General features: G+C 47.0%; 1 protein-coding gene across 3 annotated transcripts; it reads right to left on the reverse strand.

Annotated features, from left to right (window-relative positions):
- Positions 1-1,249: 1,249 nt before the first annotated feature.
- Positions 1,250-15,325, reverse strand: SYNPO2L (synaptopodin 2 like). Of its 3 annotated transcripts, XM_029931941.1 has the most exons (7): positions 15,081-15,325; positions 13,739-13,890; positions 12,772-13,286; positions 8,078-9,596; positions 3,510-3,611; positions 2,252-2,342; positions 1,250-1,332 (listed from the first exon to the last, which is right to left on the reverse strand). In XM_029931941.1, the coding sequence occupies exons 1-6, from the start codon at positions 15,180-15,182 to the stop codon at positions 2,270-2,272; spliced, it is 2,463 nt and encodes an 820-aa protein (XP_029787801.1). In that variant the 5' UTR covers positions 15,183-15,325; the 3' UTR covers positions 1,250-1,332; positions 2,252-2,269. The 3 variants fall into 3 exon arrangements, with proteins under 3 accessions (XP_029787801.1, XP_029787800.1, XP_029787802.1); XM_029931940.1 differs by lacking the exons at positions 1,250-1,332; positions 2,252-2,342; positions 3,510-3,611 and having other exon boundaries at positions 5,835-9,596; XM_029931942.1 differs by lacking the exons at positions 1,250-1,332; positions 2,252-2,342; positions 3,510-3,611; ... (1 more) ...; positions 13,739-13,890; positions 15,081-15,325 and adding an exon at positions 11,516-11,628 and having other exon boundaries at positions 5,835-9,596.
- Between the last annotated feature and the right edge of the window lie 6,283 nt (positions 15,326-21,608).

A 21,608-nucleotide genomic window follows, 5' to 3' on the forward strand; every position in this document is an offset into this window, starting at 1 on the left:
CTCTTCCTCCCCCTCTCTGCTCTTAATGCCTGTTGAACCAGGACTGCCTGACTGTGAAACCATAGCAGGTAGGGGGAAGCGTGACCAAAAGGGTAACCTTGGCTTCATCTCCAAAGCCTAAAAATAACCCCAACTCCTTCAGGAGGCTCTCATTGCCACCCCACCATGCACACTCCTATGCTCCAACCAGTGTAACCAGACCCAGCCAAGGAGGAGGGCTTTTGGACTCCTAAAGTTAGATATGACCGGCTCAGCATTTTTGCTCTGCTCCTACATAAGGGCCAATGACAGACAGTCCTGCCTCCGGCTCCATGTAGGCATCTATTTCCACTTTCTCCTGGCTGCCCAGTGAAGGTAGAGAGGGAAGAAAGGTAATAGAGAAGATCTCCTCCTTCTCGGCTATAACATCTTGTGCCTGGCACCCTTCCAATCCCTACTTCTCTTTGGAGAAGGATTCTCACTAGGGAACATGGGATCTTAGAAGATAGTTTCAGTTCCCACATCTGGAGTCTTTAGACCCTATAGATAAAAGAATGGCTTAAGAAGGAGATGGTTATAAAAATTTTAACTCTTTGTAGGGTTACAGATTTATCAAATAAAATTATAGGACATCAGTTAAATTTGAATCTCAGAGACACAAAAAATACTTTTTTATGACAAATAAACTTCAAATATTGCATGGGACATATTTACATATAAGAGTATTCATCATGTATCTGAAATTAAAATTTAACTGGTATCTTGTATTTTTTTAATTGAATTGAACTAAATTACTTTTTATGTCCCAAATACTTCATGGGGCATACTTTACCAAAAAAATTATTCATGCATATCTCAACTTTAAAATTCAGGACTGGGTGTCCTATGTCTTATCTGGCAGCCCTATCTTTAACACTTAGCCATACTGGGAAGGAATTTTCTCCTGAGGGTGTGTACTCTTCACTTCCCCTCACCCTCCTTCACTGGCTCTAAGATAGAGACTGAATTTCAGAGGTGGGCTGTAACTCACCCTGGAGGTTTAATATATCTGGAGATTTAATAAGCTTATACATTTGCAAAGAGGGGAGGTTGGTGGTATTTGGAGATTTGGGGCCTACGAAGAAGCTGTCAGAAGAGGCACTAGGCCGTGAGAGTTGTAAAGTTCCAAACTCACCATTGAGCTGTCAGAGAAGACATCAGGGTGGTTCTCATAAATAAATTTCTCTACCCGCATCTGCCGCAGTTTGAACATCTTAGAGCCCCTATTAGTGAGCAGTGACAGCTCTTCCAACATCACGTCCCTTGGGACACTGATCTTCTTGCCAAGGTTCAGGCCTGAGCTCTCCTGTTGACCTTCCAGGGAGGTGGGGAGGAAGAGACAAGAAGGGTAAAGTAAGGTTTTCTAGGCTCAGAATACAGATGCCATCTCCTGCAGAGACCCCAGAGGCAAGCAGATACTGTCTAATAAAGTTCTATCTAGTTTGTGAGAAATTTTTATTTCCTGGGTTTGGAGTTAGAGACGATGCATGGGAACTGGGGTGCAAAGTGGAATCAGTGGGCGTACCAGTGGGAAATCTCAGTGAGAAAGTGAGTAAGGCAGAAGGGACAGAGGCATGGGGTGCAGGGCAGAAGGACTACAGGAACATCATAGATGGAGACCACTGGGGAAACTGTAGCCTGGGGGCAAGCCCAAAGGCCAACACTGTGTGGGGCTGATCACACCTAAATACAGATTCCTGCCTTAACTCTTTCCTTTCTCTTCCCCTCAGTGAATGCAGGCTGCAGACAGCCTTTGGGCATTGGGAGAGCTCTTCACAGGCATATACTCTTACCACCCCGCAGGAAAAAAAAAGTCTAAATATTTTCCCATTTTATGTGCTTCCGAGGCTCCCTAGCACTGGAGAGGGGAGGGGAAGTAAGGAAATTAACGATTTACTGAGACTTTACTCTGTGCCAGTCTCCATCATATATATTTTTTTTCCTCAAACATACCTCATTGACCTGTGAGTCTTGTTGTCCTGGACCTGCATTGGGTGATATGGCAAGGATATTATTGTCTCAGATTACAAGGTGAAAAGGGCGGAAGAGTGAGTGATCAGTGTTGAATCCTTTCTCCATCTGTCTCCCTGCTCACACCACCCAGAATTTCTCTTGTCTCTTTGTATCTCTTCACATTAAGACATATGTAACTTTATGATTTTTCTGGGACTCTTGGGGCTGAGATGCTCTTAACAAGAAGTCCCTACACTAGGTAGGTGCAAACATGCCATACCTCCAGTGAGTTCCATGATCAGCTTGCTGGATTTCCTCTTCTTGTTGGGGGCTGGGGTTCCTGAGAGTGGCATTGTGGAGGCAGATTCAGCCTGAATAGGGTGGGAAGGGGGTGTTGAAAGATGGACAGCAGGGACTGGAAAGTATAGTAAGGTTGTACTTCTTAAACTTCAGATTAAGGATATATATATATAAAATTTCCCCCAAGAAAGGTAAAAACCCATTGTTCTAGGGCTGCTCCTTTCTTGGAGGTGAGGCAGAAAGTATAGATGCACCCTCTGCCCCTACCTTCTATAAACCTCTTTTCACTGTTTAAAAAGAGCTGGTGCAGGGATTAGGAACACAGTATGTGTTAGGGGCAGTGAATAAAACAAATAAACAGCACACAGGCTGGACGCTGCACCCAGGTTTCATTGGCTTGGCATAACTTCAAGCTTTTATTTTCATGGGAAATCTCAGATTGGGGCTGTCATTCCCAACTCTGGGTCTCTCCTCAGTCTTCCTCAAGCCTTAGCAGGGATGCAGGTGGGGTGGCACAGAAAAATGTTTTGCCAGAGTCAAGGAGATTTGGCCAAAAACATTCTCCATAGGAGGGAGAGGTTGTTGCTCCTCTATTGGGCTAATTGGAGTGTGGCCTGGGAGGGCATAGCAGTGTTCCTTGCTCCCTTTCAGTAGCTCCCGCCCCAGGCTCCAGAGCTAGAGTGGAGAGAGGGGCTAGGGGCATTTGAACCTTGATGTATGTCAATTCAACAATCTCATAGCCGTGGGGAATTGAAGGGGGATCGGGACATAATAGAATCTGGAAGTAGAGGGGTACAAGCTGGGAAAAGATGCAGACTCCAGCCCTTCCTTAACAGAAGTTGGCACTCAGCAAAACATTGTCTTTCTGCTGAGTCCTATTTCACAACACATCTGCAGTTCTACTAACTTAATGGGGTATACTGAGACAAGACCCCAGGAACTGCCAGATTGGCATTCACTATGCTTTTCTCAGCCCTAACTAGGTTATTTTTTCCCACCCAGCCTCTCAGATCCCCTTCTTATTACTCCAGTGTCTCCTCCAACATCTCCATTTCCCCCACCCTCCTAAGGCCCTCTCCTTCCACCTCTGAACTGTCCCTGAACTGGACATCTGGGAGCAGAGCATAGACAGGGGAGGGAGACAAGTCTCCCAGGATCAAGGGTCACTCTTGCAGACATAGACACAGCAGTCAACAGAGTGGGCTCCAGCCTCTCTGGCCATAGAGCTGGAAACTTACCGGCTGCAGAGGTGGTGGTCAGCTCTCCTGGGGGTCCAGCAGCTTTGGAGGACTGAGCTGCTGTGACCGAGGAACCTGAGCTGGGCAGGCGTGGGGGCAGCACTGGCAGTGGGGGAGGGAGGGTAGTTATTAATAGAGATGATGAGTACAAGCAGCTCAAATGGCACTGGGGGTACTGAGACCCTGGAACCAAGATCCCGCCCTCCTTGCCCAGAGGCTTAGGAAAGGGAGGAAAAGCCTTTGGGATTCTCCCACTAAGCTGTCTGAGCCAGGGATCAGTCTGCCCAGAGACTCTCTTTTCTTGGCATCTAGAGTCTGAGATCCAAAAAAACATTCAGGAAAAAATTGAAAGCTGTGAGGGAAAGAGGAAGCAAGCAGAAAATGATGGACAGGAATTCCAAGTGGGAGAGCAAGAACTTGGAGAAATTGTCTGGAGAGCCACTCAGAAACAACCCAGGCTGGAGCTGAAGGGACATATGGATGCATTTTGGGAGTGAGGTGCTTAAGGGGCTATGTTTGGAGCAAGGAAATTTGTTCACAATGGAACTGCTTCTTAAAAATTCCTTGAACTGGGTGTTCTATGGAAACCAATTTGACAATAAATTATATTTTTTAAAAAAGTCCCTTGATGGGTTGGTCTTTCCTCTGGGAAAGCCAGAACTTGGCAGGACAAAGGACAAATTAACCAAATCCAGTGCTTCCTATGCTGTCAGAGATGATGTAGGGAAGACTTGACCAATTTCTCCCTTTTCAATCCCATTTGCTTTTGGGGTGCTCAGTTCAGCCTGTTTTGCAAGATAGATGTTGATGTCCAATATGTATATGTAGGCTTCTAACCTGCCAGGTCCTTACTCTCTGGGATTTCCACTTGGGATTTTCCTCAAAAGAAGCACACACCCCATAGGATCTAGATTGTCCCATTCATACTGTTCCTGAGGAGCCCTTGGGCAAGGATACAAGTTTGAGAGCTTCCTTAAAAGAATCCTGTCATTTGCCAAGTCCCTTCCTCAGTAGCTGCTTGAACATCCTAGATCCTCTTCCACCTCCTGCTCAGATTCTGGAACCAGCTGCTGCTGCACCTCTGTTGCAGCTACCACCATCCTATTGTGGCTGCTTTAGAAAGTGCCTTTGGGGGTGCCTGGGTGGCTCACTCGGTTGAGCGTCTGGCTTCGGCTCAGGTCATGATCTCACAGTTTGTGGGTTTGAGCCTCGCATCAGGCTCTGTGCTGACAGCTAGCTCAGAGCCTGGAGCCTGCTTCAGATTCTGTGTCTCCCTCTTTCTGACCATCCCCTGCTTGCGCTGTCTCTCTCTGTCTGTCAAAACTAAAAAAATAAAAAACATTAGAAAGTGACTTTGTAGCTTCTGGAATCCGCTTCTGTCACTCTGTGAGCTCTCCACTCTTCCTGATCTTGCCTTCTCCTGTCCTGAACTTTTCAGGCTCAGGCCAGGGGCTGAAAGGTTACCCCACTCCCCTCTAGTTGGCCTATGCCCAGACCAGTTTAGCCTCCAGATCTCTCATCTTTTGTCCTCCTTCTCCATGCCCTCTCAACTCAAAGAAGCAATTAGAAGAAAAAACATAAATGTCAAACTGTGATTTTGTCATCACCACCAGCCTACTCTCAAAAACAAAAAAACAAACAAAAACACAAAAAACCAAAAATTTTTGTCTGCTATGATTGAGTACCTAAAATTACCAAGAGGATGAAGACAAAATTCGACCTATGCTCATTGGGCCCTTCCTTTAGAATCTTGAGACTGTACTTGGGAGCATCAGGATCCTGGGCCTGGTTATTTGCACAAATATGCCCCCTGCTGGAGTAATGGCACTTTCATTCTCAGAAGTCCTTAATTCTAGCCTACTTCTAGTGCCTTCTCTTCTGTATGAAGTCTCAGTCCACACTGATCCACCCTCTCTTCCTTCTCCCATCTCATCTTCACCTTCAGCCATTGCTTGCCCATGGAAACATCATTGCTTCCTCCAGAGAGCTAGGAAATGGTGGCAAAAGCTCAGAAGGACTTTCCACTCCTCTTGTTTCTGAAATTGAGGCCTTGACTAGGAAATATGGAGCAGGAGATGGAAAAGGGGAGAATCTGAATGGAGAATGCAGGCAGAGGGAACCAAGGGGAATGGTGGAGGCAGCTAAATTGGAGTGGGACAGAAATGGTTAAAGAAGAGCAAAAGACCTGGGAGGGGAAGGGCAAAGGATGAAAAATAGGGAAGGAATGGAAAAAGAGATCAGGAATCAGGAGATCAGGGGAACGAGTTAGAGGAGATGGAAGAGAATTAGGATTTGGGAATAAAACTAGAAGAGATGACAGCAACAAAAGATTTGGAGCTTAAGTTTATTCTTGTGCACAAACCAAAGTACTGTGACACACCCAATATGCAAAGGAAACGATCAATCCAGTTCAAGCAGCAAATGTGACTGACTGGTGGTGGTCATGGTGAAAGGGAAGTCCATACCCATCTAGGGTCAGAGATCAGGACCAGAAGCTGGAAAGGAACAAAAACTAGGGTTCGGAGTATGGGACAGGATTGAAAAGAGGTTTTGGCTCTGGGTATTTCCTTGCCCTTCCCCAGGTCATCATGACAAGCTGTAGAAGGCAGAAAGCCAGACTCAAAGGAAATAGCACAGACATCACGTATTCCTCCAACACTCAGTACACACTCTCACATCCCCCTTCCATCATCCATCTTCACTCTGACAAAAGCATTCTTCTCTCAAATTTTTCTCCAATCCCCCTCTTGTACACAGTGAGTTTCCTAAAACCCAACTCTACTGTCTCGCTCCCCCTCCCCATGCTCCTCCCTGTGGCTCAATCATTCCACTCTGCTCCTGGTTTCTGCCTCACTTCTCACACCATGGCTCTTTTCTCCATCCTTTCTTAGGTGCATGAGGCAATAAACCCAATGACTTTTTCATTTTCAGAGGAAATTCTGTCTTTCTTTTTCACTTCCTAGATGCTTATAGCTTAGCAGGGGCCTCTTAAGTTGCTCTGAAATCCTGACAAATAGAATTCATTTTTTTCAAGTTTATTTATTTATTTAAGTAATCTCTACATCTAATGTGGGGCTTGAACTCATGACCCTGAGATCAAGAGTCGCTTGCTCCTCCAACTGAGGCAGCCAGGCACTCCCTGATGAATAGAATTCTTAATTCTATTCCTGGTCTACCTGGTATAACTCAGCCCTTACAAACTGCTCAGGCCCTTCAAGTCTTCTCATAATCTGTGAGTTTCACAAGATGCTGTACCCCTGCTGTAGACACCGATCTTTGAGTCCAGTCCATTTTTCTCCCCACTATCCATGAGGGGCTGACTCTTCTTTCATCAATACAAGGAGAAGACCCAGATTTGGTCTCTATTTAGACCTCTCCTCTTACTCTTGCCTCATAAGAACACATAAGAACACATCCGTGCTCACACACACTTGCACATACACAAACCTACACATACATGCCTAGATATATGCCAGTCAAGCTTGGAAAATGAGAGTTAGGACTAGAAAGCGATTTAGTACAGAGATCAATTCAGTCCCTTTGAGGCCTGCATGATGGTAAGCTTACCTGAGGTCTCACTGATAACTTCTCTATGTGCTTCTTATTGAGTGTTAAAATGAGGCTCGCACAGAAAAGCACAAATGTAGAGAAAGAGAGACCAGTGGAGGAGTGTGGGTCAAGAGACCGAGATAAAGACAGAGATCCACAAAAGGAGCTACAGAGACCAAGAGAAGCCCAGATAACAAAGCAGAGATAGTAGGTTGGAAAGCAGCAGGGAGATTGGGAGCCAGGAGGATGGGACACCAACTCCAAAACTATCTCTGGCAGGAGGGAATTTAGCCTCCACATGCCTGAGAGAGGGCATGGGATAGGTTGGAGAAGCAACTTTAGGAACTGGATGTTCCACCTCTCCTTGGTCCTGGGAGCTGTACCCTGCTCAGTGGTGGCCTGTCCCTGGCCTCCACACATGAGCCTGCAATCCAGTTCTGGTGGCTGAGAACCGAGGCCTGGCTACCTGGAAGCCACAGGAGCTAGGGGAAGTCCCAAGACCCCTGGGAGACTCTGGAGGAGGGCCTGGGCTAAGGACAGGGGTTGAGGCCAGCTCTGACCTCCAGATGGGCTCATCCAATGTAGTGGCTGCTCGTGGGGCAAGAACAGTGGGGGCCAAGGGTTCTGCAGTGGGCTGGGGTGCTGGAGTGGAAAATCGGCGGATCTCCTGGACTCGGGCAGTTTTGGGGGGCCCCAGGGAAGTGGGGCCAGGAGACTGGGGAACCTCATCAAAACAGAACATGGCAGTTTTAAGTTGGTAGGGCTGGTGCCGCATGAAATCCAGAGCCTTGATACCCTGCTTAGGGGTTGCCCGAGGACCCTGGGATTGGGCCTTATTAGGGAGAGTTCGAGCACCCTGGGGGAAAAAGGGTGAGAGCAGTGGATTGTAAGCAATAGGAGGTGGGGCACGGATGTTGGGTGAATATTTCCAGGAAGAGGGCAATGAGGGTGTAGGGGAAGGACTTCTGGGTCTAGGGCCAGGGCCAAAGCCAGGACTAGGTGCAGCTTCCACCACGTACCTGTCTGCTCGGCTCTGCCGCTTGGCAAACAGCTCCCCACCCCTGCCCTGAAGCCTTGCAGGCTCAGGGATTCCAACCGAAGGGGCTGACCCATTCACTAGCCCATCCAGGAACCCACGAGATGGGGGCTTAGGAGCCACGGGGGGTGGAGTCTTAGGAGTCATTAGGGGCGGAGTCTTGGGAGCCATTGGAGGCGGGGTTTTAGGTGTCACGTGAGACAGAGCCTTGTAACTCCTGCCCCCCGGTGGCTGCATGAAGTTACAGGCTTCAGCTCCGAGGCTCAGGGCATCTTCCTCAGGACCAGATTCCGCTCCCCCGGCTCGGGGTTTTTCATCCAGGTTCTGCACCAACGATAACAGCTCGGGGTTGGGCGAGTTCTTCGTCTCCTCATTTCCCGACCGGAACATCTGCTTCCGGGTCCCGCGTCGCCGGGCCTCCTGGAGGATGCCAGTGCGAGCAGCTGGCACGGAGATGCGCTGCTCCCGAGCGCTGGGAGGCTCAGGCGCCCCGGAGCCTGGGGCGGGAGCCTCTGGGCGCGCCGCTGGTCGCAGAGGTCCCGATAGGAAGATAGAAGCTGTGGAGGTCATGGCAGCAGCACTAGGGGGAGCGGAGGGTTCTGAGGCTCCGCCTGGGGTTACGGGACGATTGGGCGCTGGGATGTACAGGGAACTTGTAGCTGTCACGGGGCCTGTGGAACGTGGAGCGCTGGGGGAACCGGAGGCTGGCACGTGGCTGGGAAGAGGGGTGGGCCCCTGAGAGGATACGAAGGGCGGTGCGACGGGGGTGAGACCTCCCAGATTTTCATTCGCCCTCTTGGGGGCTAGGGGCCGAAAAATAACCGAGGTGGTACCTGGCCGCTGCCCTTGGAAGCCTGGAGTAAAAGGCCTGGCTGACCGGTTAAAGATGTTTGGAGCTGGGGTTGGAGCTCCACCGCCTGGGAGGAAGGGGCTGGGGCTGGCTACAGGGGCAGGGGAAGGGCTGGATGCGAGTATAGCCGCCTCCGGAGGAGCACTCTGGGCCCGAGGTGGTGATCGCAGGCCCTGCCCGTTGAGCATGGCTGCTGGACCATCCCGTGCCAGCTCCTGGGTGCTGGAGGCTGTGCGCTGGCGCTGCTGTTCAAAGAGCTGGGCCCCTCTGCCTGAGGCCTCACTCAGCTGCCCTCCCATCCCCCGGCCCTGGCTCTCTCCTGCGGCTGAGCCTGGCCTGGCCAGCTCCATGTCCAGATAGGGGCTGTCCCAGTCGCACTGGTTGGTGAGACTGCGGGCGTCGGAGAAGGCTTCTTCGTCCAGCTCCGACTCGCTCGTTGGAGGGACTCCGTCTTCTTCCTCAGCACCTGTCCCCGCCGCAGCACCAAAGCTCACTAGGGTGTACTTCTTGGCTCTCTGGCGTCGTTTCTTAAACATAAGCACCCCCTTGGAGTGGGGGTTGGGGGCTGCAGTTAGAAGGGATGCGATCGTCCGGCATTTGGTCTTAGCCTCCTTCACACTCTTCTCTTGGAGGCTCTCTGCCCGTTGCAGTTCTGAGAAGACCAGGAGGGAAAATGGTCAGTGAAGGTCTTCTAGTCCTGTTCCCCACACCCCAGCCAGTTTTCTCAGCCCTCCCACCTACTGTCTTTTCACTGGCCTGATTCACAGTATCTCTTGCCTATGGCAAAGTCCTCTGACTTGGGGGGCAGAGTGGTAGGTGAAAGGTGAAACCAAGGACAGTTGAAGGGAAGGCAGCGTTTACACCACTTTGACTACAGCTCTCCTTCTATTCTCTCTCCCCTCTACTCTGCTTCTGTCTTCCTGGAGATGTGTTCTCACCCATCCCACACACAATCTTTCCCTGCCTCCCACCGTTTCTGGCTGGCAATGCTGGGGGTTAGGCGGTGGGGGACAGTCACTTCCCCATGACAGCCAGGGAGATGAGGCTGGTCCCAAGGAGAGACAAAATGAGAAAAGACTCCTCCCCCTACAGAGACCATGATAGGGGCTTCTCAGAAACTTAGGGACTTATCTCTTCTTCTTACCTCTACCCCTATGGTAGACAAAGGACCCTTAGGAACAAGGATCTTCATTCACAATTCCACCTTCATTATGTAGTCTACATCATACACATTCATAGAAATAACCACCACACATTTCAACAAAAATGTGGGTCTAGCGAAGGCCAGCTATAGTCATATTTTCATGTGTTCTCTCTCATTCATGTACACTCCAGTTTATATACACCCTAGTTCACATATACATATGTAAATGCATATGAACCCACACAAAAGCATAGTCACTCAAATATATTCACACACATGCATATTCCATCTTCCCAGAGCACCCCCTGCAGAGACCCTGTTACTAATAGTTTAGACAAAATTTTAGAGCTGATATTGGCCTTCCAACCACCACGGCACTCCTCTGTGCCTCATACCCCTGCTACTCACAGCCAGGGATAGCCTCAGATCCGAAATGCAGGAAAAGCCAGAGTGCTGCTCACCAAGGCAACCCTCCAAATCTTTAGGATACCTCAAGGTCACCAGCTAAATATAGCCCCCCCCCCAGCTGTGGTGGGAGTGGGGTGGGCTTCTTTGAGGGTCAGCCTTCTAGGTAGAGAGCTCAGGCAATCACTAAGAGGCAGACACACAAGGACTATGTACTCAGGGGAACCTGGGCAGGGCTTCCCATGCCCCATGGGGCCCAGGAGGTGGAGCCAGGAAGTGGGATAGGATGCCCTGCTGCTTCGACCCTGCCTTGGAGACAGATACACTCTGATCCATGATCCTCAGTTCCTCCTGAAAAATTCTTGAAATTCCATCCACTTTCCACTCAAGATACCAAGCTCCTTTCTAATTAGGAATTTCATTCCACCCATCCCAACGTTTATACCACAGAATAGCACTGTGCATGAGAGATAGGTACTGGAGTCTGAGTTCAGGTTTTTGGTTCTTGGGAGAGTTACTTCACTTCATTGAAGTTCAATTTCCTCATCTGTAAATGAGCATGATAATGGCTATCTCATAGGATTGCTGTGAGGACTAAGTGAGATAGTGTAGGTAAATTTAGCATTTAATGGCAGCCCTAAGGCCCATGTGAGTAACTATTACTATTAAAGCCTTCTTGACCCCAGCTACACATGTATACAGACATTTTCTTGTTCACACATAGATTCTCCCAGGGGCTCCCTTCATTTATCTATAGATTACTCACAGTTTCTCTCACACACATTCCCTACCCATGAGTTTTCTAAAGCTCATGTGGTCACAAACCCCTATGACATGTGGTCATAGCATCAGCCCATTCTGAGAAAGGGGCAATGAAACTCTCCTGAGAAAAGAAGAAAAAAGTCAAAAAGGAGGAAGGAATAAGGGAACAAGACCTTTCCCAAAGATGTCCCTTCCTAACTGTTGATGTTTTCCCCTCCATTCTAGATCCCATTACTCTCTTGACTATGGAAGGGTAGTACCTGCATAGAATGGGTCCTGGAGCTCAGGAGTTGGGTCTGGGGCTTTGTTGTAGCTGGCTTGGCTGAAGGGCTCTTGGCTGATGGGCTCAAAGTCCTCCATGCCGAGAAATGCAGTGTTGGCTGGAGCAGGACCAGCTTGAGCCACCCCCCATGCCTTTTAAAGCCCCTTTGTCTTGTCCCCAGAGCTGACAGCTGAATGAGCTCACTGTGCTATTTTTGGAGCCTGGCCCCCTCCCTTCTCTTTGCTGCCCCACAAGCCCCGGTGTGATGGACATGGACACCTGCCTACCCTTCCCCCAACCCCACCCCACTGGACAATGAGGTCTGCTTGGCTAAAAATATCCTGAGCCACTAACTGCAGTCTAACCTAGCATGATAGGAGGGGAGGGGTGCTAAAATGAGAATTGGGGATAAGCCTGGGATCCTGGGCATGCATCTGGAATTTCTTTGTGGGATACTGGACATTCTTAGGGATGTCAGTCTCTATTTTATCAATGTCTTTAGCCTCTGTTCCACACTTAGACACACAGAATTGTATGGACCAGGAATCTGAACAGTAGAGGTAAGGAATGAGAGATGAGAACTAGAGGGGTAATCCTAGATTTTCAAGGTGACAAGGAAGGTCTCTAGGGTGGAGGCACAGGACAGGGAGAAAGCTCACCCTTAGACCTTGTTCTGTAGCACACATTAAAAATAGCAAAGAGCTTGAGATAAGTAGAACTGGCTTTTTCTGCCCAGGCTCACATTCTTGCCTGAGATAAGGAGTGAAGATCCCTCCCTCTGCCCCTTCCTAGGGATCTCATGACTATCCCATAGTCTCCCAGTCCCCAGGAATCCTAAGTTAATTTACAAATGTCAAAAGTGGCTCTGATACCATGCCTGCAGTTAACACTGAAAAGCTCCTGCCCTGCTTCCAGATACTCCCCTGCATCATGTCTTCACTCTGCCCTCGCCCTGTCTGACACTTAGCAAAATCATAGCAACAATAAGAAGCAACTCTTTGTTGATTTCATGTTCCTTTCCAGCTTCCCTACTTTGTTCCTGGGTTGGGTTGAACCACCTGCACCTTTTGTTTTGTTTGAACAGTAAAAATAATGGGGACTGGGAGAATGATTATTTTCCCCTCTTACTCATCACTCTTCTCCACTTGTCCCCAAGGCTATATCCAAAAGAAGCATAAAATATGGTTATGGAGGGATAGATTTAGGGCTCATATTGAAGGATTCTGGCTAGGGAAAAAGGGTTCAGGCACTCACTGGCTTGCTTGGCCTTCTGGGCGTAGGTGGTAGTGAGGTCTTCCGCCACTGGGTGGGGAACAGGCCCCACCATAGGGATGAGATGAGGGCCAGGCCTGAGGGGGCCATGCGGCAACAGCAGGGCCTCAGCTGGGGGTGGTTGAAGGGTTGCCCCATCTTCCCAAGATGGGGAGCTCACGCGGCTGTCACCCTGACTAGGAGGGCCAGCTACGGCAGGCGCTGGCTCTGCAGGGCTGTCAGATAGGTAGACCTCATCAGGTAGGGCTCCTGGAGGGGAGGGCCTGGTGGGGCCTCTGCGGCGGGGTCGGCGGGGTTTCTCCTGGGTGGCAGGTCCATCAGCATCACTGTCTGTCTCTCCGTAGTAAGCCTCACTGTCAGGGGGTGAGAGGAGGCTCCCAGGTTGAAGAGGCTGGGGAACTGGAGCGCCAGGGGGCTCAGGACTCAGTGGAGATAAGGGTGACAACACTTGAAGCTCACCAGGGGATAGAGACCGCAGAGGTCCCTCATCCTCTACCCTGGGTGGAAAAGAGGACAGTATTTAAGAAGTGGGCTGGATGACTGACAGCTAGAGAGATCTAGAGGGGATGGGAGAAGGTAGGAAAGGACTGGCATATAGGTTGAATGAATGGGCTGGGAAGAGTGGGGATCTGAAGACAAACTGGGAGGCAAATGTGCTTGAAGGGCTGCAAGTGGACAGGGGCTCAGCAGGAGATGTGATGACGAGGACACAGGCAAGGGGTTGAAGTAGGCCCACACACTCAAATCCCTTTGAGTGTTTGACACCCCCATCTCTTAATTGCAGATGCACTGAAGCCCTCTGGGAGGCATATACAAACATCTATACTCCAGCCCAGACTTACGAGAAGTGGGTACTTAGTAGTAGCTGAAGCCAGGGCAGTGAGACATAGAGCATAGGGAACCCCGGACTAGGGGAATGAGGGTGGGCTGAGATGAGAGGGGTCCATACCGCCGCACAGTGAGGACAAGCTCATTCCCTGAGGCATCAATGAGGCTCATGGCACTGGCATGAGAGAGGCTGGTACAGGAGACCCCATTGATGGCCAAAAGCTGGTCCCTCTCTCGGAGTCCTGCTCTGCCAGCCTGGCTCCGTCTTCGGATCTGAGAAGGTGTTGGGAGAAAAGATTGCAGATGAGATAGGGCTCCAGGTGGGAATAGAATGAAAGGAATCAGGACAGGAAGGACCTATGCATGGAGGGGATATATTTTGCAGGATAAGAAATGGTGGGGAGGGGCATGGAGCTACAGTTGAGGGAAGAGGGGGCAGATTGGAGGGAATAATACATCATATTACTCCATCAAAGAGGCTTGGAGCAAACTACAGAGGGGTGGTACTGGGAATGGCAGTTGTATCACCTAAAGATTTCCCTCTAAGGGCGATATCTTTACTAGCCAGTAGTTCTCTTCTAGGCCTTGGAATCTCCAGGGCAATTACCTACATGGTCAAGATTTTAGAACAGGGTTCCAGATTGGAGGGAGTCTAGCAGATTCTGGGAGATTGTGGTTGTATCTATGTGTGCTATGTGTGCACACACGTGTACCTATGTGAAAGTAATAATAATAGTAATAATGGCTATCATTTATTGAGTGCTTACTAAATGTTAGGTATGGTGCCAAGCACTCCACGTGTGTTGTTGCATTTAATCCTTACAATTAAGTAGGTACTGTTATTACCCACATTTTATAGTTGAGAAAAGTAAGCCTGTGAAGTGAAACCAAACAGATAACAGCTTCATCTGACAGACCAGATCATGCCGCAACCCTCCTGGCACCTAAAAAGTCTTACATAGTGAGAGAAAGGGTCTAGTGAAGGGAAAGAGGGGATAGTGAGGGCCTGTGCAAGGCAGGGGAGGGGAGGGCAGGATAGGGAAGGGCTGGTCTGGCCTGGGTTGGGCTGGGCTGGGCTGGGTAAGGCAGCCTCAGCTCATCACATATCAATTTAAAGAAAAATTAGAACCGTCCCTATATTCCTGGAATTTGGAGTAGAGGCACAGATTTAGGAGAACAAAGACTAGATGGCCAGAATAGGGCCTGTGGTACAATGGTGACTCAGTACCTTTCTTTTTTTCTGTGCCCAGAAACCAGGAATTCTCTTCTAATAGCCTCCCCCTCCCAAGAAGCTTGTGCTCAGACACTACTCCTCCCACCAGACGAGCATGCTTCCCTGCCCACCTGCCCACCTGTCCACCCCCACTCTTCTTCACAGCTTCCCACTTCTCCCACTTCCCTCTTCCCATATTCCCCTGGGTTCCCCTTCCCCTGAAACCTCAATAATAGGGGCTCTCCCTTACCTTGGACACCTGTAAAGGTTTCCTCTGCTCGGCCCCCCCCTGAAGTCGGAAGCCCCAGGGGGCTCCCCCTGACAATGTGACCAGCACCTCCTCAGCACCCATCGCTCAGCTTGGCCTATGGCCCTCGGAGTTTGGACAGTGTCCCAGGGAGAGAAGTTGAGGCGCTGGTACCCCGTCCGGCCTGTCTGTATGGCTGTCCTGCGCTTGCTGCCCCAGGCCTTCCCCCCCACACCACACACCACAGGCAGGCAACTTGGCCCTGGGATCAGTACAGTCCAGCACACGTGTCCTGTCAATCGGAGCTGTGCTTAAAATAGTTGCCGGCCTTACTCCCTTCCCTCCCGCCGCTGTATTACTCCCACAGCTAATTATAGTCAAAACTTCTGCCCTCTCTTTTCCCCAGTTCTCCTGCATGAGCCATTTACTCAGGACTCAGAGTACTAGATCTAATACATACACTTTCAGGGACTATGCCTTCCCTAGTAGGTTCATGAACTAATCACAAGTGCTTTCCTCCCAAGCTCATTTCCAAGTGGCTGCAGCAGCATGGGCTTCAGTTTCATGGTGAGAAATGGCTGGGCTTGTCCCACAATTTAACAAGCTCCCCAGAAGAGTGCCCCCTTGCTGTATGAATTTATGTGTTAATCAGAATGGAGATCCATATCCCACTGCAAGCGCTGAATGGAATGTATTTTTTAAAAATAACAGGCAGCATATAGGATTAGACAATTGCATAATGAAATTATATATATATATATATGATAATTCCCAGGCCTCAACTTTAGGAATCCAGATATTATTGGTCTGGTACCCAGTATTGTCATTTTATTTTCTCCTCCACTTTCAGTGACCATTGCAATTGTCCATTCCTTGTTTATTTAGCCCCTGAATTTTAGGGACTTGCCAAAATTAGAAATAACTCCCTTTTCTAATGTAATCCTAAATATTCTTTTTAAATAAACAATCAGGCAAGAATGTTTAGACAGCAAGAGTTGTACAGAACAAAATTCAATGCTTATGCCATATCTTTATTTTATGCCAACCAGTATTACAAAATACTAAGATGTTAGTTATGTTAACACTAACATAGGGTTCTGAATGCCCTATGTCTATGCTTTTCCTTTCTTTTCTTTTCTTCTCTCTCTCTTTCCCTTTCTTCTTCTTCTTTTTTTTTTTTTTTTTTTTTTGGTGTAGCCAAGCAGATCCAGACTCTGACTAATGTCTGGGAGGCAGACAGAGAAGCTTTGCCAACCTTCCTACTCCAGGCTCATGCTTCTGGGGTATCTGGTTCTTTTTATAATTCCTCCTGGGGAGAAATGATTGGTAGTGTAATACTGAGTCATAACTCAGTATTATGAGTATATAGTATATATGAGTATATAGTATACCCCACTCAGGTTGGCATCATGGGCAGGCTCTCTATTCTTTTATAGCAACGTTGAACAGGTATACTTTGGGAACACAATTAAAAAATTTTTAATGTTTATTTAGTTTTGAGAGAGATGGAATGTGAGCAGGGGAGGGGCAGAGAGATAGGGAGATGTAGAACAAAGCAGGCTCCAGGCACTGAGCTGTCAGCACAGAGCCTGACATAGGGATGGAACCCACAAAGCACGATATCACGACCTAAGCCAAAGTCGGCTACCCAACTGACTGAACCACTCTGTGGCCCTGGGAACACAATTTAAACAATTTAATCTTTTTTAAACATTTATTTATTTTTTGAGAGACAGAGCATGAGCAGGGAAGGGGCAGAGAGAGAGGGAGACACAGAATTGGAAGCAGGCTCCTCGCTCTATGCTGTCAGCACAGAGCCCAACGCGGGGCTCGAACCCACAAACCATGAGATCATGACCTGAGCCAAAGTCAGACGCTCAACCGACGGAGCCACCCAGCACCCCTGTAACACAATTTTTTCACAGAATCTTTGCAAAGATACATGTTCTATTTTTGCAATAATATTAAATATATCTTGGGCCTGAAAAATTTTATTGGCATTTTTATTAGTATTGTGAACTTTATAGATTAATATAGGGAGAACTGACATATTTTTGATGTTAGGTTTTGCTACTCACTGGAATACTAGTTCCTAACTGGCAAGGATTTCTCTCTTTTGTTCAGTTTTGTATCTCCAAAACTTGGAACAATGCTTGGCATGTAGTAAGTGCTCAGTGTTATTGAATGAATGAATGGAATGCCTTTACATTTGTTTTGATCTTATATTCTTTGAAAGTGTTTTAAAGTTCCTTTGTATAAACTCTTTACATTAAAAATTTTTTAAATTTATTTTTTAGTTAATTTTAATTCGAGTATAGTTAACATACAGTGTTATAATAATCTCAGGTGTACAATATAGTGATTCAACAATTCTATATATTACTCAGTGCTCATCATTTCATCTATTTCACCTATTCCTCCACCCCCACCCCCTTCTGGTAACTATCAGGTGGTTCTCTATATTTTAGAGTCTGGTTTTTATTTTTTTGTTTGACTCTCTTTTTTTTTCTGTTTATTTGTTTTGCTTCTTTTTTTTTTAAGTTTTTATTTATTTATTTTGAAAGAGAGAGGAAGTCTTTTTAGAAGGAGAAATGGCATCTAGCCACCCAAGATTGAGCAATAACAGGCCTGTGATGCCCTTAGATGTCCAGGGCTGCACACACGCTACACTGAAAGAGAGAGAAAGAGAGAGAGACAGCAGGGGAGGAGCAGAGAGAGAGGGAGAAAGAGACTCCGAAGCAGGCTCTGTGCTATCAGTGCAGAGCTCAATGTGTGGCTCGGTCTCATAAACTGTGAGAGTGTGACCTAAGCTGAAATCAAGAGTCAGACACTGAACTGACTGAGCCACCCAGACGCCCCTGTTTTGCTTCTTATATTCCACGTATGAGTGAGATCATATAGTATTTGTCTTTCTCTGATTGGCTTATTTCATTTAGCATTATACCCTCTAGATCCATCCATGTTGTTGCATCTAATGTTGCCATTTTAATTTTAATTTGTTTTTGAGGGAGCGCGAGTGGGGGAGAGAAAAGCACAGAAGATATGAAGTGGGCTTTGCACTAAAAGCAGAGAGCCCAATGTGGGACTCCAACTCACAAACTGTTGAGATCATGACCTGAGCTGAAGTTGGATGCTCAGCTGACTGAGCCACTCAAGTGCCCCTAGTATTGCCATTTTAAAAACCACCACAGATGATTCTTAATACACAGTGCTGGGCAATGTAGAGGAATTCTAATCAGTCCTTCCCAGTTGAATTGCTGCCTCTTCCACAAAAAGCTTTCCTGCTCATCTCCTAACTTCCTTCCTTTGGCAACATATGTATCTTGTTCATATTTTTATTGCATTTCTCAGCCAATGTTATAGTTTGTTTATATGCCTGTCTTCCTTGTAGACTGTCAAAAATTTGAAAGGACTATGTGCAACATCCCATTAACAGTCCAGAGAGCAATGCCTGATGTGAAGGATGCTCAATAAATGTTGGTTATATTAAATAACTTCTTACAGTGTATAGGTGGTCATGGAAAAATGGATACAGATGGGTGTGCATAAACATGCCAACCCACGTTAACAATAAAAATCTCTACTTATTTTTAGCTTTTCATCATATGAATGTACTCTAAGAGATCTTTTTGTTGTAAATCATTATATTATGGTGTTGTAAGTATAGTTATCAAAGGCCACAGAATTTCCTGGAATAGCTGTTCTACTCATGTGCTAAATGCTGTTTGTCTGTGTGATGCATGGTGTATGATGTAGTCATAGAAAACACTGGGATTTAGTGTCTAAAGTGGACTTGGAATCTTGTATCACCATTTATGAGCTCTGTGACCGCAGGCAGATACTTGACCTCATTAGTAAAAAGAGTATTTAAATATCCTTTCACTCATTATTCAAATATTTATTGAATGGGAGGTATATGTCAGCCATTATGCTATACCAGTGACTTTCAGTTAACCTTGAGTGCACATTAGAATCATCTGGAAAAAAATTTTTTTAAAGATTTTATGTTTAAACAATCTCTACATAGTGTTGGGCTTAATTTACAATCCCAAGATCAAGAGTTGTATGCTCTGCCGACTGAGCTAGCCAGATGCCCTTCACCTGGAAAATATTTAAAGCTACTGGTTCCCTATAATAAGAAAGTGAACAGGATTAGATGGTTGTGTAATGAAATGACTTACATTTATTTATTTATTTACTTACTTACTTATTTATTGTTTATATGTAGTAATTCCCAGGCCTCGGCCATAGGGATTCTAATTTTATTGTTTTGACACCTAGTATTGACATTTTAAAAAGCATCACAGATGATTCTAATGTGCAGCCAACGAGAAATAAGAGTGGGGATACAGAAACCAGTATAATGGAACGCATCAGCCTTTATCCTCAAGAAACTATGGATTTAGGCTTTACCATGTACTAGGAGTGCAACTTTTTTTTTTAAGTTTACTTATTTTGAGAGAGAGAGAGAGAGAGAGAGCGAGAGCATGCATGAACAGGGGAGGGTCAGAGAGGAAAAGAATCCCAAGTAGGCTCTGCACTGTCAGCATAGAGCCCCGTGGGGCTCAAACTCATGAACCATGAGATTATGACCTGAGCCAAAATCAAGAGTCAGACGCTACCTGACTGAGACACCCTGGTGCCCCATGAATGCAACTTTAATTAAGCAAGACAGAAGATACCTACTTTCCTATGTTGATAAGAGAATTGATGTGAGAGGATAAAATCTGTGAATATGCTTAATAGAGGGCAGGGCTTAGGACAGGTACTCAACACATGTTAATGGAATCTGGCAAATGACTAATCTAGACTACTGGTCTCAATCTTCAGTGTGCTATGGAATCATCTAGAGGGCCTATTAAGCCATGGCTTGCTGGGTCTCACCTCCAAAATTTGATTCAGTATGTGTAAGGTGAGTCTGATATTTGTTTCTAACAGGTTCCCAGGTGATACTGATACTGTTGATTGACCTCAACTCCTGAGGACAGGTACAATCTTTCTGCTTACTAAAGCACGTCCAACGCTTAATATAGCTTCCAGCACAGACTAGCAATGGAATTTTTTCTTATTCTTTTTTAAATATTTTTTAAATGTTTATTTATTTTTGAGAGAGACAGCACAAGCAGGGGAAGGGCAGAGAGAAAGGGAAACAGAATCTGAAGCAGGCTGCAGGCTCCACACTGGCAGCACAGAGCCCAACACCGGCTCAAAATCGCGAACTCCATGATCATGACCTGAGCCGAAGCTGGATACTCAACTGACTAAGCCACCAGGCGCCCCAAAGTGCAATTTTTAAAAAATGAATGAATCATTCCCTGCTCAGAATAACTGTTATTTACTGTCAACAACAAGAGAGCAGGAGCTTTTGTTTACTATGTATTCCCAGAAACAAGAACACAGCTTAGCACACAACAGTACTAAATATGTATATATAAAATGAATACCTATTATTGAAAGGATTAAGTGAAGTCACGTATAGTTTTAAAAACTCTACAAGAAGGGGCACCTGGGTGACTTTTCATTTTGGGCAGGTCATGATCTCGTTTTTGTGAGTTGGAGCCTTGCTTCTGGTTCTGTGCTGACAGTGTGGAGCCTGCTTGGGATTCTCTCTCTCTCTCTCCCCTGCCTCTCAAAATAAATAAACAAACTTAAAACAAAAAAGTTAACTGGGGCACCTGGGTACCTCAGTCAGTTGTGGGTGGGGCTCTTGATCTCAGTTCAGGTCATGGTCTCACCGTTCGTAAGTTTGAGCCCTGCATGGGGTTTTCTGCTGTCAGCACAGAGCCTGCTTCAGAGTCTCTGTTCCCCCATTCTCTCTGCCACTCCCCTACTCACACTCTCTCAAAATAAGTAAACATAAAAAAAGTTAACTAATAACATTTCACATTTACTGAGTGATTGCTATAGTGCCAACCAACCTGTGTGACTTGTCTAATTACATTCTCTCAACAAGCTATTAATAAAGGGCATTCAGTATTCTCTTCATTAAAAAAAAAAAGAAAGAAACTAAGGCAGAGATAGTTGCCTAAGATCAGCTGCTAAGCCAGAACCTGAATACATGAAGCCTGGAAGCCGAGTTAGTACCCTTTACTATAAGAGTTCCGCACATCTTCTGACGAGCAAAAGGCATGGGTAAGAGCAACTTCATAGACGGAAATCAGTGGGGCAAGGGGTCAGCAGGAAGTGACCACAGAATCTAGATTAGAGGTCACTGAAGCGTATTGGGCATTCTCAATTGCATCTCAGCTAGTGGGACCATAAAGTGATCAGGATATCCGATGGGGTGGGGGCGCGTTGATGGATCAATATGTTGGGCGTCCAGCTTCGGCTCAGGTCATGATCTCCCGGTTCGTGGGTTCGAGCCCCGCATCAGGCTCTGTGCTGACCGCTAGCTCCAGAGCCTGGAGCCTGCTTCGGATTCTATATCTCCCTCTCTCTCTGACCCTCCCCTGCTCACGCTGTCTCTCTCTCTCAAAATAAATAAAACATTAGAAAAAAAATTAAAAGAAAATAAAGGCAGGGGCGCCTGGG

The sequence above is a fragment of the Suricata suricatta genome, chromosome 2 (assembly GCF_006229205.1).
Source record: "Suricata suricatta isolate VVHF042 chromosome 2, meerkat_22Aug2017_6uvM2_HiC, whole genome shotgun sequence".
Lineage (NCBI taxonomy): Eukaryota > Metazoa > Chordata > Mammalia > Carnivora > Herpestidae > Suricata > Suricata suricatta.